This window comes from Phyllobates terribilis, unplaced genomic scaffold (genome assembly GCF_046119375.1).
Source record: "Phyllobates terribilis strain yellow unplaced genomic scaffold, ASM4611937v1 Scaffold_1__5_contigs__length_1240528914, whole genome shotgun sequence".
In the NCBI taxonomy this organism is placed as follows: domain Eukaryota; kingdom Metazoa; phylum Chordata; class Amphibia; order Anura; family Dendrobatidae; genus Phyllobates; species Phyllobates terribilis.
This window is the reverse complement of record NW_027362761.1, coordinates 710,918,000-710,934,992: the sequence shown is the minus strand read 5'-3', so window position 1 is coordinate 710,934,992 and position 16,993 is coordinate 710,918,000. Positions and strand designations below refer to the sequence as shown.

General features: G+C 43.2%; 1 protein-coding gene across 1 annotated transcript in view; it reads left to right on the top strand.

The window, feature by feature from the left end:
• The window catches only part of MYDGF (myeloid derived growth factor), a 29,674-nt gene extending 24,159 nt beyond the window's left edge, over window positions 1–5,515 (top strand). The window contains exons 5-6 of the mRNA XM_073686265.1: window positions 3,373–3,427; window positions 5,292–5,515. Of these exons, the coding sequence (XP_073542366.1) occupies window positions 3,373–3,427; window positions 5,292–5,371 (135 nt within the window). The 3' untranslated portion in view covers window positions 5,372–5,515. The remainder of the gene's footprint in view (window positions 1–3,372; window positions 3,428–5,291) is intronic.
• The last annotated feature ends 11,478 nt before the right edge of the window (window positions 5,516–16,993 follow it).

The following is a 16,993-nucleotide window of genomic DNA, read 5'->3' as shown; positions in this document are numbered from 1 at the left end:
TTTTTGCAAGCTAAACATTCCCAGCTCCTTTAACTGTTCCTTGTAGGATGTACTTTCCAGTCCACTCACCATCTGGGTAGCTTTTTTCTGAACTTGCTCTAGTTTTTTGTTTTACATATGGTGCCGAGAACTATACACAGTATTCCAGATGAGGTCTGACGAAGGAGGAGTAGAGGGAGATAATTACTTCACGTGATCTAGACTGTATGCTTCTCTTAATACATTCCAGAATTGTGTTTGCCTTTTTTGCTGCTGCATCACACTGTTGACTCATGTTCAGTCTGTCATCTTAGTATGCCTAAGTCTTATTCACACGTGCTGTTGCTTGGTTCTATTTCATCCATTCTATAGATGTCAATTTCGTTTTTCTTGCCCAGATGTAGAGTCTTGTATTTCTCCCTTTCAAATGCCTTTCTATTGGTCACTGGCCATTGTTCACGCATATCTAGATCCTTCTGAATTCTTTCTGTCTTCTCTAGTGTTAAGGCCACGTCACACATAACGAGATCGCTAGCGAGATCGTTATTACGTCACGGTTTTGGGATCGCTGGAGAGGCGTTTCGTGATCGCTGAGGAGCTGTCAAACATGCAGAACTTCCCAACGATTTTGGCCGCCCCAGCGATCTAACTAACGATCTTGGCGGTCTTTGGGACGCTTTCACACAGCAGCTATTTCAACGATCCACACCTTGATAGGGACTGTACTGTGTCACAAAGGCGTGCATAAAATTACTTTTCTGCACCCCCTCATCTCCGATTGGTGGACTCTGCTGCGTTCTGATTGGGCGGCCTTGGTCGCTACAACGATCCGCAAAATCAGGACTCAGTCGAATGAACGGATATCAACAGCCCGGAGAATTCTGCTAGGATCTGCAATCCAGCACGAGGTCAGAAACAAAGGATGGAATCGCTATTCTGTTGCCTTCTTTATGCACGGCGGAAAATGAGAACGCTGTAGCGACCACCAATCGGGGACGAGGGGCGCGGAAAAGTCCAATTTATGCACGCCTATGTGTCTCAGTTCTGAATCTCTAACGAGGTCGTTGATAAGGTGTCAAATACAGCGATGCACACTGCCCAGCGGGAGCGCAACGACCCAGGAATGGTCCAGGAAGCTTTGTAACGATCAGCGATCTCACAGCAGGGGCCTGATCGTTGCTACCTGTCAGACATAACGAGATCGCAAAAACCGTGACGTATCAACGATCTCGCTAGCGATCTCATTATGTGTGACGAGGCCTTTAGCCATCCCTCCTAGCTTTGGATTGTCTGCAAATTTGATTAGTTTACCTTCAGTTCCCTTGTCTAGATCAGTTATAAAAATTTTGAACAACACTTGGACCAGAGCAGATGCTTGTGGTACCGCACTTGAAACACTCTTCCAACTGTATGTGCAACCATTTCTTACCACTCTTTGAGTACGATCACTGAGTCAGTTATGAATCCACCTAACCGTAGCATTGTCTATCCCATACCTGGTAATTTTTTCAATAAGTATTGGAAGCACGTCTGACTAACAGCTGGCTGCAATGCAGAGGGTGTGTCATTCAGTGCCGGGAGCGCTGTTACAGCCGTCGCTCTGTATACTCAGAGCAGTGACTGAACCGGCAAGCCCCCATGACTGAATACCGAATGCTGGTTGGGAGAATGAAGTTCGTTTTCTCCCCGCTGCATTTGGCTGCGTGCAGGCGCCGGGCGGCATAATAACCCTATTAACCTGCAGATTAACCCCATATCTGCAGGTTAACAGCGTTATTTCTGGTGACAGGTTCACTTTAAACTCATGAATTCCTTCAAGAAATCTAAGCGTCTGTTTTTTTAAGTTCATGTTTGTAGCTAATAGCTTGACTGAAGCAGAACCTGTAGTGCAGATGACCTCCCGAACATAAAAGATGAAGTGCAAAGTTGATAAGTTTCACTTATATAAACCTATGTCTACATGTACATGTCATCACATGTACACCAGAACTAAATCTCAATGTTCTACATGCCAGTAAACATTGACTCCTAGTCAACAAATGGTGCTGGAGGCATTCATGTGTGCAATTGCCTCTCCTGTTTCTCCTTTAGTAAAAGAAAGAGGGAAAAGAAACAAAACCTTTTCCTCTTGTATGTGAAAATCAGGAAGCACATATACTACCTGATTGGTAAGGGTGGTGGTGGTAACTTCAATAAAAGTTATTTCTTCCCCTCTATTTTGTTCTCACTGGAGGCTGTACAGGGGAAGAAGTAAAAGTAACCAGTAGTGTTTGATCTTACTGATGTCATTTGACCCTCCACCCTTTACTTGCAGAGACCTCAGGCCCCCCATACACATTTGATTGCCGATGACCAAATGATCATTTGGCCGACAGCTGTTTCTTCCAACTTGGAGAGAGTCCCTCCCAGAATCATTTGGCAGTGACATCTCTCCTAGGAGAGTCGAGAGGTCCTCATACACATTAGATGCTCGGTCAATCTCTGAAAATGATGGATTGTGTTGACTTATATCTAATGTGTATGAGGGCCTTCGTGAGCAAGATGGAAAGGTTAAAGGGAACCTATTTCCTTGTATATCGCCATTAACTGGGATATATAGAGTTAATTTGCACCTTAATAGCATTAGAAAGGTGTCTGACCGCCATCCTGAAAGTGCATCACTGAGGTACAGCAGGGCTGGTTGTTAATCTTACTGCCGCCGCTCACAATGCTCCGTGCAGTGACTGTAGCCGCTCTGGGCACCCCTGTATGACTTAAAGCTGTCGGCTATCGGGAGCAATTAAGTTATTTTTTTTATCTCGGGAGCCATAGTTTCAGCACGGCGGCCAGGCACCTTCCTAATGCTATTAACCTTATATCTTCCAGTAAATGGCGTGACCGGTTCCCTTTTAAGTTTTTCTAGGCTTTCAATGAATGTTTCATCCTAAATCTTACAGCTATTGGTTTTGTATGGTAAGATTCTGGGGATTAATAAGATAGTAGTGTCTAAGCTCTAGCTCTTATTTAAACTCCTACTAAAGTATTTGGTATGTTCCCATGAACATTTATGGGACATTCACTTAGTTTGGGATAGTCAACCACTTTTAATCAGAATTTTGGTGATGACATCCCTATTATTCTGAGACTAACATTGTTGATCCCATCCCACTCGGTCAAAATGTTTACCTAAGGGAGCACGAAATGTTGGTGAGCTAATTACTGATGTCTCATTTATGCCAGTAATTGGCAGACATTCATTTCAATGACTCCCTCCTGTACAATGTGAACCCTTCAGAAAAGTGTATGATAGTTGGAAGCTTCTTCAGGTGCTAGTCCACGTAATGTCCCCTTTCAATGTTTCAGGTGTACATCCTAGCTTTCATGCCTTTAACTTTCCTATATCTTATTTCTCAGTCCCAGGCAGACAAACCGCTGAAAAAGTCCGAATATGTAATAAAGGACACAACTGGTAAGTCGGAGATGATTGTTACATAACATTTTATTCGATCCTTTCTGTTTTTACATAGTGGCAAGCAAAGAGGTGTATAAAACATTATATAAAACAGTACTGATCAGTGGTAAGCTGTACTAAAAGAAGCAAGATAAAATACATGGATGTATGTCTAGTTGGTCCTCACTTACCACTTCTTGGCTAGGCAGAATGAAAGCTGTCCACATGACAGTACTTCCAAAGCTTCTTTCCCTTTTATTGGGGTTTTTACCCCCATAGGCAGGATGTTAGGTGATTGAGAAGTCACTTTGCCTGACCCCATGTATGTAGGTACAAAGTGAGGGCAGTACAGTGTACATTTTGTCTTGGGTGAAGGAAAGCCTTTGTCTGCTCTGAAAACGGGTTGTGAGAATTTGTGGGGTGTATGGCACAATGTTCCTGAGAAGGATCATGAAATATCACTGGACACCACGTTTCATCCCCCAGTTATGACAACAAACACTGCACTTCCTGGTATACTTTGGTGCACAAGTAGGACCCCGATCCTTTAAACAGTGTACGAAAGACTTGCACTCGCTTCTTCAAACAGACCGAATTATTTTATTCATAGAAATTCCAGATTTAATAAAGACGTTTCGGTCAGTAAGACTTTCATCAGTCGTTTGGGAGTTGATTACACTGCAGCAGGCAGCCCTGAAAAGGTGTCTGTAGTATCCACCGCTCAGACAAGTGGCACATCCCCCAGTTAGGCACTTTTGGAGCGGTCTATTGAGTTCCGTTATACCCTTTTTGCATAAGTGTATTCAGGTACATTCGTATTAGGAGAATTTTCAGATAACATTTATTTATGGATAGACTGTCGGCTGGAACCTCCACTTAGTCCTTGTCCTAGTCCTTGTAAGTCAAACCTCCGAGTCCAACTCCTCAATTTCCACGACTCAGACTCCCTCATCCATGGCCCATGTTTAAGTGAGAAATTTACTGTATCACAGATTCATCTCAGCTAAAAGTCTAGACCCTTAGATCAGGAATAGGACAGACATTTATAGGACATTTCATAACTTTCCCAAATTCTTATGGAAAAATATTCCCCACAAACTGCATTGAATTACTGTACCCAATTTATTATATATTTTAGGAGTCGGAGTCGGTACATTTTATACCGACTCCACCAAAATGGGCTTCGACTCCACTATTCCCACTCCATATCCCTGCTACATATATTAAGAAATATATCTTAGACTTGATGAGGTTGGTGTCATTTCTTTAAAGGGAACCTGACAGCTGATACATTTATCAGACGCCGGTTGTAGGATTTCAGCCATACATGTTTAATTTTGAAATAATGCGGCGCTTCAGAGAAAAACAGATATCAGGCAGGTTCCCGGGGTTGTCCAGTCCAAATCGATAAGTCTGCAGTCACTCTGTGTGACTGCAGACTTATGAATCCCCCCAGCGCAGGCACTGTGAGGATTCACCGGTTTCTGAGTCGGGACAGGAGGATATGTACGAGTTATACATGCTCTCGGCCAGAGCCCATCTAGTGGGCACGGCCTCGCCCATTAGATGGGCTCTGGCTGGCAGTATGTATAACTCGTACATATCCTCCTGTCCCGACTCAGAAACCGGTGAATCCTCACAGTGCCTGTGCTGGGGGGATTCATAAGTCTGCAGTCACACAGAGTGACTGCAGACTTATCGATTTGGACCGGACAACCCCTTTAAGAAACACTAGGTAGCTATACCATTTTTCTACAAATCATTGTTTGTTTGCTAGTGTTTATCCACTATATCTGTACCTACCCTAAAATCCAAGCTAACATACACCTCCCATAATGCATAGTTATAAAATAACTTGTAGCTCATTGTGGTTTCTTTTCAGTTTCAGATGTTCCTGGTTCCTTCTCTTCATCTCTTTCTAAGCTAACCATCATGGCTAGGTCACCTCATGCAGAATTGTGATGCAATTAGAAAAATCGTAAACACTTTTTCCCCACGTTTGTAAAAGATGAGATTACCATGCCTTTTGAATCATGTAAATAGAAGAACACAACTGGTTTTTGTTTTTTTGTAATATAATTTTTATTAAAGTTTAATGAAATTTTACATGAATTTTCATTGTGCATTTTTCTTGCTACTAACCTCACTTTTGTTGCTGTATAAGCTACTGTAGCATTAAAGGGGTTTTCCAGTCTTAGAAGAAAAGTCTGCACTCTGACCGTGCGCACTGAGTACACTGTCATAATTTAGGTCTCATTCACACATTGGTGTTTAAACACGTACGTCAAAAAATAGTACCGGTGTCATCTGTGTTTCACCATCAGTGTGTCCGGGTTTCACCATCAGTGTGTCCGGGTTTCACCATCAGTGTGTCCGGGTTTCACCATCAGTGTGTCCGGGTTTCACCATCAGTGTGTCCGGGTTTCACCATCAGTGTGTCCGGGTTTCACCATCAGTGTGTCCGGGTTTCACCATCAGTGTGTCCGGGTTTCACCATCAGTGTGTCCGGGTTTCACCATCAGTGTGTCCGGGTTTCACCATCCGTGTGTCATCTGTGTTTTTCATGGATGGATAAAGAAATAAATTACAAAGCTTCTCCTGCAGACTTTTCTTCTTAGACTGGATAACTCCTTTAAGTGATGATGTCTACAGCTCAGGATACAAATATGAAAATATTAACAGCAATTTCTGTTTACTATAAAATAACTACATTCACAATCTGCTCCTTCAGCTTCAAAATAATCACAGATTGATTTTTTTTCAACATGGACCTTGAAATAAAGTCTTGTATTTTTATGAACCGTATATGAATTTACTGATGGTTGACAACCGATTACCACAACAACTGGTATAGTAAAGTTCTACTGGTTTAAAATTAACCTAGAATGAAAAATGAGAATTCAAGATGACTGTGATTATTGGAAAAACTTGAAATAAACTTTTGTATAGTTTTTGTATCTGTATTTCCTACATCTTCCATTACACCATGCTTTATGAATTGATCATTTGGGTTTCCTAAAAAATGTACACGGAATCTTCAGTTCCTGATATGGTAACACTTACTTACTATTTGAGTTGCATTAACTAGCTGATCATACAAATCATATACTACTGTTCAAATGATTACAGCATTAAAGGGTTTGGCACAAAAGTCTGCAGTCACTCTGTGTGACTTTTTTTTTTTTTGTTAGAAAGTTAAAAGGATTAAAAGTTGACCAGCAATTTTTCATTTTACAAAACCATTTTTTTTAGGGACATATCACATTTGAAGTGACTTTGAGGGGCCTATTTGACAGAAAATACCAGAAAGTGACAGAATTTTAAAAACTGCACACCTCAAACTGCTCAAAACCACCTTAAGAAGTTTATTAACTCCTCAGGTGCTTCACTGGAAGTAAAGCAATGTGGAAGGAAAAAATGACCATTTTAATTTCTCCTTCCCCCATGACGGCACCACGGAGAGAGGGGATCCGCCCTTCAAGGACAGGAAACCTACAGATAAAAAGGGTGGTACCTCTCTCCCGCATCAGTTGGTTTCCTGTCCTTGACAGGGAACCTACAGTCAGTGTACCTTTTCAAGAAGAAATGGGGTCAGTGGGCCTCTAGGGTGTGCGAGGAGTAGGCAGCGGAGGACTTGAGATGCTGCTTCCCCACCGGGTTTTTCACTGCCAGCGCTGGTAAGCAGTGCACAGGAACTTCCGGGATCCAGTGCGCGGGCGGGGCGTTGCCTTACGAAATGATTTCCCATGACGCGGCGCGCCGCCTGACTGGGATCCGGGCCTGTGTGTTTAAAAAAAAAAAAATAAAAATAGTATGTGCACAGCGGAAGTGCTGTGAATTGTGGGGGCACCAAGTATAAATATTTGATAGTGAGCAGGAACAGCGTGCTTCTGACAGCGCTCGGACAGTCTCCCTATCGGCCATGAGCGACCAGGAGGTACAGATTTTGCATCCCCAATCTTCACCACCACAGCTACAGTTGCAGCAGCAGAGGAGAAAGTGGGATAAAGAAATGGGACGTCAGGAGGACCCTTCCCATTATCACGAGCATGGTAACAGTGGGAGCGGGCGTTCCGGCAGATCGTCCCAGCACAGCAAGGACATCGGCGTGGCATCAAACCCGAGAGAGAACCCATCCACCAAAGCGGTTCCTCCTCCTAACCCGGTACCTCTTCTTCCGTCTGGATGGTGAGTGATCTGCGTGAAAGTTCACCTTATAATTGGGGCCCTTTTTCTCTTCTCTCATTGGGAAAGAAAAAGTGCAACCAAGACTAAACACTTTGCACAGAAGAGTTACCCACTATGTGGGAAAAAAGACTCTGTAGCTCTTGTATAGAGCGAACCATATATGAAGAAACCCCAAAATTTCGTCCCAAAAGATCTGTCCAGGATATTATGTTTGGGGGCCTGGAACAAGAAAAGGAGATCTTTTCCCCTTAATGATAAAGTCCACTCTTTAATTAAAAAGGAGTAGAAAAGACCAGAAAGGAAAGGCCTTTTATTCCCGAAGAGAAAATACCCATTTGATGACCCGGTATGTTCCTTTTGGGAAAAAGAGGCCAAAATTGGATGTGGCTATAGCTAAGGCCTCCAACAAAGGTTCACTCCCCTTTGAAGATATGGGTGTATTGAAAGATCCTATGGACAAAAAAGCAGACACCTTCCTGAAAGGTTCATGGGAAGCCGCCAGGGGGAAATTGAGTCCCACGGTGGCAGCCACTTGTACAGCTAGGTCCCTGATGGTCTGGTTGGATCAGCTAGAGACACAACTAAGGGAGAAAACATCTAGAGATACTATTTTAGACTCCATCCCTTTAATGAAAGAAGCCGCTGCTTTTTTAGCTGATGCTTCCTCTGACTCGGTCAGGTTAGCAGCCAGGGCAGCAAGTTTTTCTAACGCAGCCCAGCGGACCATCTGGCTTAAGTGTTGGCCAGGAGATCTCCAAACAAAGTTGAGGTTATGCACCATTCCCTGTGAGGGTGAATTTTTGTTTGGTCCTACTCTGGACGATATCGTAGACCAAGCCAGGGATAATAAAAAAAAAAAAAAAAAAAAAACGCTTCCCTATTTTGTCCAACCATTCTTATAGGAAATCTTTTCGGAGTAAGAGATATATCCGTAGAAAAACCCCTAGGGACCAGGATAAGTGGGAGGATAAAAGGAAGAAGACCAAGGGGTTCCTGTTCAGCAGACCTCCTGATGATAATAGGAAGCCTGCCCAATGAAGGTATTTCCCGGGTGGGGGGGGGAAGGCTATCCTTGTTTCTCCTGACCTGGGAAGGCATATCCAACAGCCCCTGGATCCTAAACATAATAAAATCAGGGCTGAAATTCCAATTCAGCTCAAACCCACGTCCAAACTTTATAGTGACTCCCTAAAGATCCTCAAACATAGAGCAGCTAGCCTTAGAGCAGTAGGTTATAGGTTTGATAGAGAAATCAGTCCTTCAAGAAGTCCCAGCCCAGGAAAGAGGCGAAGGATTATACTCCCCTCTGTTCTTGAGGAGAAAACCAGATGGGACTTACAGGACGATTGTAAACCTCAAGAAATTGAACAGACTGTTGAAGGTTCAAACCTTCAAAATTGAGTCAATAAAGACGTCAGTAAAAATACTGTTTTATGATTGTTCTGGACCTGAAGGACACTTACTACCATGTCCTGATCCACAAGGATTATCAGAAGTTTCTCAGGGTAGCAATATCCATGAGTGGGATAGTCAAGCACTACCAGTATATGGCTCTCCCATTAAGCCTAGCCATAGCTCCAAGGGTATTTACCAAAATAATTTCAGAGGTAACTGCACACCGGAGCGAACAAGATGTACTGATTGTCCCATACCTGGACGATTTTCTGATAACAGGCAGTTCTTTCCAGCATTGCAGGGACCAACTATCGAGGATCATGAATTCCTTGATCAGCTTAGGTTGGCTTTTAAACCTAGAAAAATCCTGAACCGAGCCGAACCAAGTACAGGAATATCTAGGCATCATACTAGATTCGAAAAATCAAGAATGTAGTCTCCTGACTGGAAATATTCAAAAGATCATAGCCCAGGCTTCTCGGGTAAAGGATCACCCGTCGATGTCTTTACGAAAACCTATGTCCCTCCTGGGTTCCTTGACCGCCTGTTTTTCGGCTGTTCAATGGGCTCAGATACCTACGAGACAGTTGCAGGGGGAGATTCTAGGAGCCGAAAGCTCTCTAAAAGGGCATTTAGAAAGTCAGCTAATCTTGTCAGAAAAAACTACGTCTTCTCTGGGATGGTGGATGAGGACTGACTATTTAACCCGGGGTATTCCGTGGGTGATTTCAGACCATCAGATCCTGACCACAGATGCAAGCCCCAGGGGCTGGGGTGCTCACTGGAACGATCAGGTAGTGCAGGGGTTTTGGACAAAGGATCTGAGTTCGGCATCCTCAAACAGGAAGGAATTGCTAGCCGTGGAATTTGCTCTTTTGGTATTCCTGGACTCTCTGCGAGGTCACCACGTAAGAGTGTTCTCGGACAACCGGGTTGTAGTGGCATACTGGAACCACCAGGAGGAATTCCCTGTCTGCCCGACACACACAAGGGAGGTGGAAAATTGCCGGGCAGACTACCTGAGCAGAACCCAGCTGAGACAGGGCGAATGGTAATTGAAGGAATCAGTGTTCAGTCAGATCGTAAAGTTGTGGGGTCGTCCTGCTATAGACCTATTCGCCAACAGTCAGAACAGGAAAGTGGAGGTGTTATGTTCAATAGACCCCAGAGGGAATCCTGTAGCTTTGGCCGCCTTCACGATTCCATGGAATTTCCCTCTTGGCTACGTCTTTCCTCCGATTGCTCTGATTCCGGCAGTTCTAAAAAAAAGATCAGGACGGACGGAGCAAAGGTGATCTTCATAGCCCCCTTTTGGCCGAAGAGGACATGGATCTCTTGGTTGAGGATGATGTCCATCTCCGACCCCTGGGTTCTCCCGGAACTTCCGGACCTTCTTTCTCAGGGGCCAGTCTGTCATCCTCAGGTAAAAAAAACTTTCATATGACGGCCTGCAATTTGAAAGGGCTATCCTGAGGAATAAAGGTTTTTCCCCAAATTTAATCTCCACACTACTACAAAGTAGTAAGCCAATAACCATGCAACTTTATGGGAAAACCTGGAGGAAGTTCCTTTCATCGTCAGGTCCCGGGTTGGAAGGAGGGGGTCCATTGTCTGCTATCTTAGAATTTCTGCAAAAGGGGTTGGAAAGGGGCCTAGCCACGAGTACCCTGAAAGTTCAGATTGCAGCATTGGGGGCTCTATATAACTGCGACCTGGCTAGGAATAGATGGATAACTAGGTTCATCGGGGCATCGGCTAGATCTAGACCTATCCCCTCTCAGATCACGCCTCCTTGGGATCTAAACTTAGTTCTCACATCTCTAACCCAGCCTTTCTTCGAGCCCTTGACAGACACATCTTTAAGAACCCTGTCCCTTAAAACATCACTACTAGTAGCCCTCACGTCAGCACGCAGGGTCAGTGATATCTAGGCTTTATCTGCAGGCCCTCCATTCACACAAATCTTGGATAGAGTTGTCCTTAAAACAGACCCAGCATACCTACCAAAAGTGGCATCACTTTTTCATAGGTTTCAGGAGATGTCCCTCCCTTCTTTCTGCCCCAACACCAGAAACAAAGGAGAAAGGGGTTAACACACAATAGACATCAGAAGGTGCCTGATGGAGTACCTAGCGGCCACACAGCAGTGTAGGAAGGACAGGGCTCTTTTTGTGTGCTTTCAGAGACCTCAAAAGGGGCGGAAAGCTTCTAAAGGCACGTTGGTGCGATGGATTAGAGACTCCATCACCCTGTCATACTCCTCACATGGGGAAGCCACCCCGGAGAATCTGAAGGCTCACTCGACAAGAGCAGTAGCAGCCTCCTGGGTGGAAAGAGCTGGGGCTTCAATAGAACAGATATGTAGAGCTGCTACATGGTCATCTCCCTCTACATTCTTTAATCATTATCGGCTGGACTTAGCCTCTTCTTCAGATCTTACTTTTGGTAGAAGGGTTCTGGAAGCAGTGGTGCCTCCCTAATTTTACACTTCTCTGTAATTCTCTCCGTGGTGCCGTCATGGGGGAAGGAGAAAGACTTAGTTACTTACCGGTAACGGGATTTCTCAGAGGCCATGACAGCACCCGTACATTCCCTCCATTCACGCATTGGTGTGCACACTTACTTTTGTAGTTTATATATAGTCACATGGTGTTCCTGATAAGTATCATAATAATATGGTATATTGTGTTCTTAACCTGGGGGTCCTCTCCTGCTCTGTAAACAACTGATGCAGGAGAGAGGTACCGCCCTTTTTATCTGTAGGTTTCCTGTCCTTGAAGGGCGGATCCCCCTCTCTCCGTGGTGCCGTCATGGGCTCTGAGAAATATCTGTAAGTAACTACATATTTTTTTCCCACTAAAATGTTGCTTTGGCCCCAAATTTTTTTTAATTTTCACAAGAGTAACAGGAGAAAATAGACCACACAAATTGCTGTGCAGTTTCTCCTGAGTATCTCATGTGGTGGAAAACTACTGTTTGGGCGCATGGCAGGGCTCAGAAGGGAAGGCGCACCATTTGACTTTTGGAGTGCAAAATTGGCTGGAATAGAGAGCGGATGCCATGTCGCGTTTGGAGAGCCCCTGATGAGCCTAAACAGTGGAAACGCCCCACAAGTGACCCCTTTTTGGAAACTAGACCTGACAAGGAACTTATCTAGAGGTGTAGTGAGCACCTTGAAAATTAAAAAAACAAATTTCTCCTGAGTACACAGATATGTGGTAGAAAACTGTTTGAGTGCACGGTAGGGCTCAGAAAGGAAGGAGCCCCAGTTGAATATTGGAGCACAATTTTAGCTGGAATAGATCGCGGAAACCATGTCACATTTGAAGAGCATGCTAAAGCAGCAGAAACACCCCACAAGTGAACCCATTTTGGAAATTACACCTCTTGTGGAATTCATCTAGGGGTGTAGTGAGTATTTTTAACCCTCAGGCGCTTCATAGAATTGTATAACATTGGGCTGAGTACATGGAAAATTACTAATGTTTCTACTAAAATGTTGCCTTACTGCTAAGTTTTTAATTTTTAAAAGGGATAGTAGGAGAAAATGAACAGTACAATTTCTTACACAATTTATCCTGAGTACAACAATACCCCATATGTGGTGAAAAACTACTTTTGGGTCACAGTGCAAAGCTCAGAAGGAAAGAAGTGCCATATTGGAGTGCAAATTTTGCTGGAATGGTTTGAGGGTACCATGTCACATTGGCAGAGCCCCTGAGGTGCCAGAAAAGCTGAAACCCCCATAAATGACCTCATTTTACAAACTACACCCCCCCCCCAATGAATTCATCTAGGGTTGCAGTGACCATATTGACACCATGGGTGTGTCACAGAATTTTCTACCATTGGGCAGTGAAGAAAGAATAATTACATTTTTACCAATAAAATGTTGTTTTAACCCAAGTTTTTAATTTTTTATAAGGTCTAATAGGAAAAAATGGGCTCACAGTTTGCTGTGCAATTTCTCATGAGTTCGCCAATACCCTACATGTAATCAGGAACTACTTTTCAGGCACAGTGCAAAACTCAAAAGAGAACGAGCGCCATATTTTAGTGCAGATTTTACTGTAATGGTTTGTGGGTGCCGTGACCACTGGGAGAGCCCCCTGAGGTGCTAGAATGGCAGAACCCACCGCCCTAATAAGTGACTCCATTTTATAAACTATACCTCTTAATGAATTCATATAGGAGTATAGTGATCATATTGACACAACGGCTGTGTCACAAAATTTTATACCATCGGGCAGTATAAAAAAAAATTGTTTTAGCGCCAGATTTTACATTTTCTCATGGGGAAAAATGTCACCAAAATTTGCCACACAATTTCTGCTGAACGTGGAAATACCCCATGGGGTTACTGCTTAGCCACACGGCGAGACTCGGGTGGGACAGGGCACTATTTGACTATTTAATAGTTTGCAGACTCCATATACAGAGCCGTAGTGACTATTTTGACTCCATGGGTATTTTCCAGGAAAAAGCAGTAGTGAATGTTACGGAATGAAAACTGCAAATCTGCCATTGTAGTGACCAGTATGTTGTGCTCAGCTCGTGCTTCTGGAGACATGCACCCCTAAATTACGCTGGCGCTCATTGCTACAGAAATTCCAAACGTGCACTCTAAATGTGGGTTAGGCACACTGTGGGGCTCAGAAGGGAGGTGGGGCATTTGGATTTGGGAGCTCAGAATTCACTGGTTTTCTTTTGGGGGGCGAGGAGCCATAGCGGTTTTCCAGAGTCTTTGTGCTACCAGTAATGTGGAAGCCCCCTATATTTCCATTGACAGATGACGGACCTGAGTGCGGACTTCCTTTTTTGTGGATTAAGTTGAAGCTTTTATTGGGAACATTTTACATAACATTTATCCTGCACTTTACGCTGAGCACTTACAGGTGCATCTCACTAAATTAGAATATTATCAAAAAGTAAATTTATTTCAGTTCTTCAATACAAAAAGTGAAACTCATATATATAGTCATTACAAACAGAGTGATCTATTTCAAGTGTTTATTTCTGTTAATGTTGATGATTATGGCTTACAGCCAATGAAAACACAAAAGTCATTATCTCAGTAAATTAGAATACTTTATAGCAACAGCTTTAAAAATTATTTTAAAATCCGAAATGTTGGCCTACTGAGATGTATGTTCAGTAAATACACTCAATGCTTGGTCGGGGCTCCTTTTGCATCAATTACTGCATCAATGCGGCGTGGCATGGAGGCATCAGCCTATGGCACTGCTGAGGTGTTATGGAAGTCCAGGTTGTTTTGATAGCAGCCTTCAGCTCGTCTGCATTGTTGGATCTGGTGTCTGTCATCTTCCTCTTGACAATATCCCATAGATTCTCTATGGGGTTAAGGTCAGGTGTGTTTGCTAGCCAATCAAGCACAGTGATACTGTTGTTTTATGAAAAATCTGATTTTATTAGAACATCTTATGAACAATTAACATCACATCTTGTTTTGACATTTGATACTAATATGATTTTAGCGAACAACTTCAATAAAAAAAAAATATATAATGCACTTTAAGAAGCAAGGGCTTTCAACGTCGTTTTCCAAATTTAAGAGGAAGAAAAAGAGAAGAAAAAGGGTAAGGCTGCTTGCCCACGTTGCGTATTACAGGCGTATATGCTGCGGAATTTCCGCAGCGTAAACGCTTGTAAAACGCATGTATATCCGCACCCCATGGTCCCCAATGGCATTCCGCAATGTCAATGTCCATGCTGCGGATTTTTCCGCAGCATATATGCTGCGGTCAAAAATCTGCAGCATGTTCATTAATTTTGCGGAAGCGCAGCGGAATCAATGTGCGGATGGTACCCAAGTCTGGATGAGAGGAGACACTCATCCAGACCTGGGTACCAAAGAACCTGTAAAAAAAAGAAAAAATAAAGTTTATACTTATCTTCTGATGTCTTCCCGGTGTTTTCCCGCCATCGCGCTGTTGTGTGAAGGACCTGCCACGTCATTGAGTCATGTGACCCATCACATGACTCAATGACGTCACCGCAGGTCCTACACACAACAGCGTGAGCCGCTCAAGACTCCGGACGGGGCAGAGAATGCATCGGAAGGTGAGTATAAACTTTTTTTTTTTATTTTTTACCATTCTGATTCTTTTTTTTTTAACTATTACTTGGTCACTCTATATAAATCCATGCTGGTTGCATGGATTTACATAGTGTGAACAAGTTGTCAAGCACTTTTCCAAGTGATGCTTAAATCACTTGGAGAAGTGCTTGATAACCCGCATGCGGAAATGCATGCAAAGACGCCTCACAAACGCTTCTACCTGGCGGGAAAACCGCATGTAAAATCCGCATGCGATTTTCCCGCCAGGGAGAAGCGTAAAAAATATGCTTCAGTTCCGCAACGTGGGCACTTAGCCTATGAGCGAAAGACCAAAATAAGAGAAAGAAGGTAAAGAGAAGAGGGGTAGTAGGGAGGGGTTATGGGGAAGAGGGTCCCTAGAACCTTGAGTACACCGTTACACATTGTCCTATGTCCCTATATAGGTCAACAGAAACTTTGGAAGTCAGATGTGTCTTGAAATAAAATCCATCCGCTCCATATTCTACTAAACTTGTCGTTTGTGTCATTATGGTCTGCTGATAGTTCCTCCGTTTTACATATTTTGACCATTTCTCCATGCCAGACAATTATATTAGGGGGATCAGTTAACTTCCAAAGCACAGAATCACCATCCTTGCAGCCGTTTGGCAGAACCTAAGACTATCTTTTTTTTTCGTTCCTATTGAAGACGGTAATATTGATAGAAGGGCTATTTGAGGTAATCTCTCTACTCCATTTCCTGTAATCCATTGATAGTTATCAAACACTTTTTCCCAGAATGGTTTAATCTTGGAACATTCCCACCAAATATGGATCAAAGAGCCTCTTTCACACTCGCATCTCCAACAGGTTTCTGAGGTAGCAGGGTATAAGAGGGGTAATGGTACCACCTCGCAAGAATCTTGTTCTTCTCCTGAGCTATGCAAGCATTAGAAAGTTTGAGTAAAGAGAAAACTTCTCTCTCAATCTACAGGGGATAACTCCACCCCCAGCTCCCTTTAATTTTCCAACTCCTCCCTCGTTTCTTAAACCCCCATAAATCACTGATATGGTGTGTTCAGGATCAACTTCCTGTACGTACAATTTTTCATAGAAGGTGAAATTTGAAATCGAAAATTTATCAGATTTGTGTGCTACCAAAAAAGATCATACAGGGTGGGCCATTTATATGGATACACCTAAATTAAATGGGAATGGTGTAACAACGGATACTGGAAGCCTGTGCTAGCAATTCTTCTGCGGTGTTGCTATCAGTGTGTCAAGAGTGAGAGGAGGGTTCCATTGACCATCCAACATAATGGGCAGCACTTTGAACACATTTTATAAGTGGTCATAAACTTGTAAAAAACTCATGAAAGAATAAAGTTACATTAAAACCAAGCAGAGCATTGTTTTTCTTATGAAATTCTCAATAAGTTTGATGTGTCACATGACCCTCTTCCCATTGAAACAAATAAAGTTGGATCCAAAATGGCTGAATTCAAAATGGCCGCCATGGTCACCACCCATCTGGAAAAGTTTTTCCCCTCCCATATACTAATGTGCCACAAACAGGAAGTTCATATCACCAACCATTCCCATTTAATTTAGGTGTATCCATATAAATGGCCTACCCTGTAGTTGCAAATATTCAAACCACTTGAGTTTCTTGTTTGGAGACTGATCCCGCATAGAAACAAAAGAGGGCAATTTACGATCTCTAGTATCTGGTATAATCGAGTAACCTCCACTGCCCTCCCGACCAACAAAAAAGCTGCGCATGTATCCAAGTAGGAAAGATGGATTGAAGAAAAGTGATGTAAGTGGACTAATTAATCTTTCAGGAAACCTTTTTCTCCTCAAGGCAAGCCATGTCCTAAGTGTGTTTTTAGTAAGGTTGCATCTGACCGGGGACATCAAGTTTTCTGAACACCACTTTATCA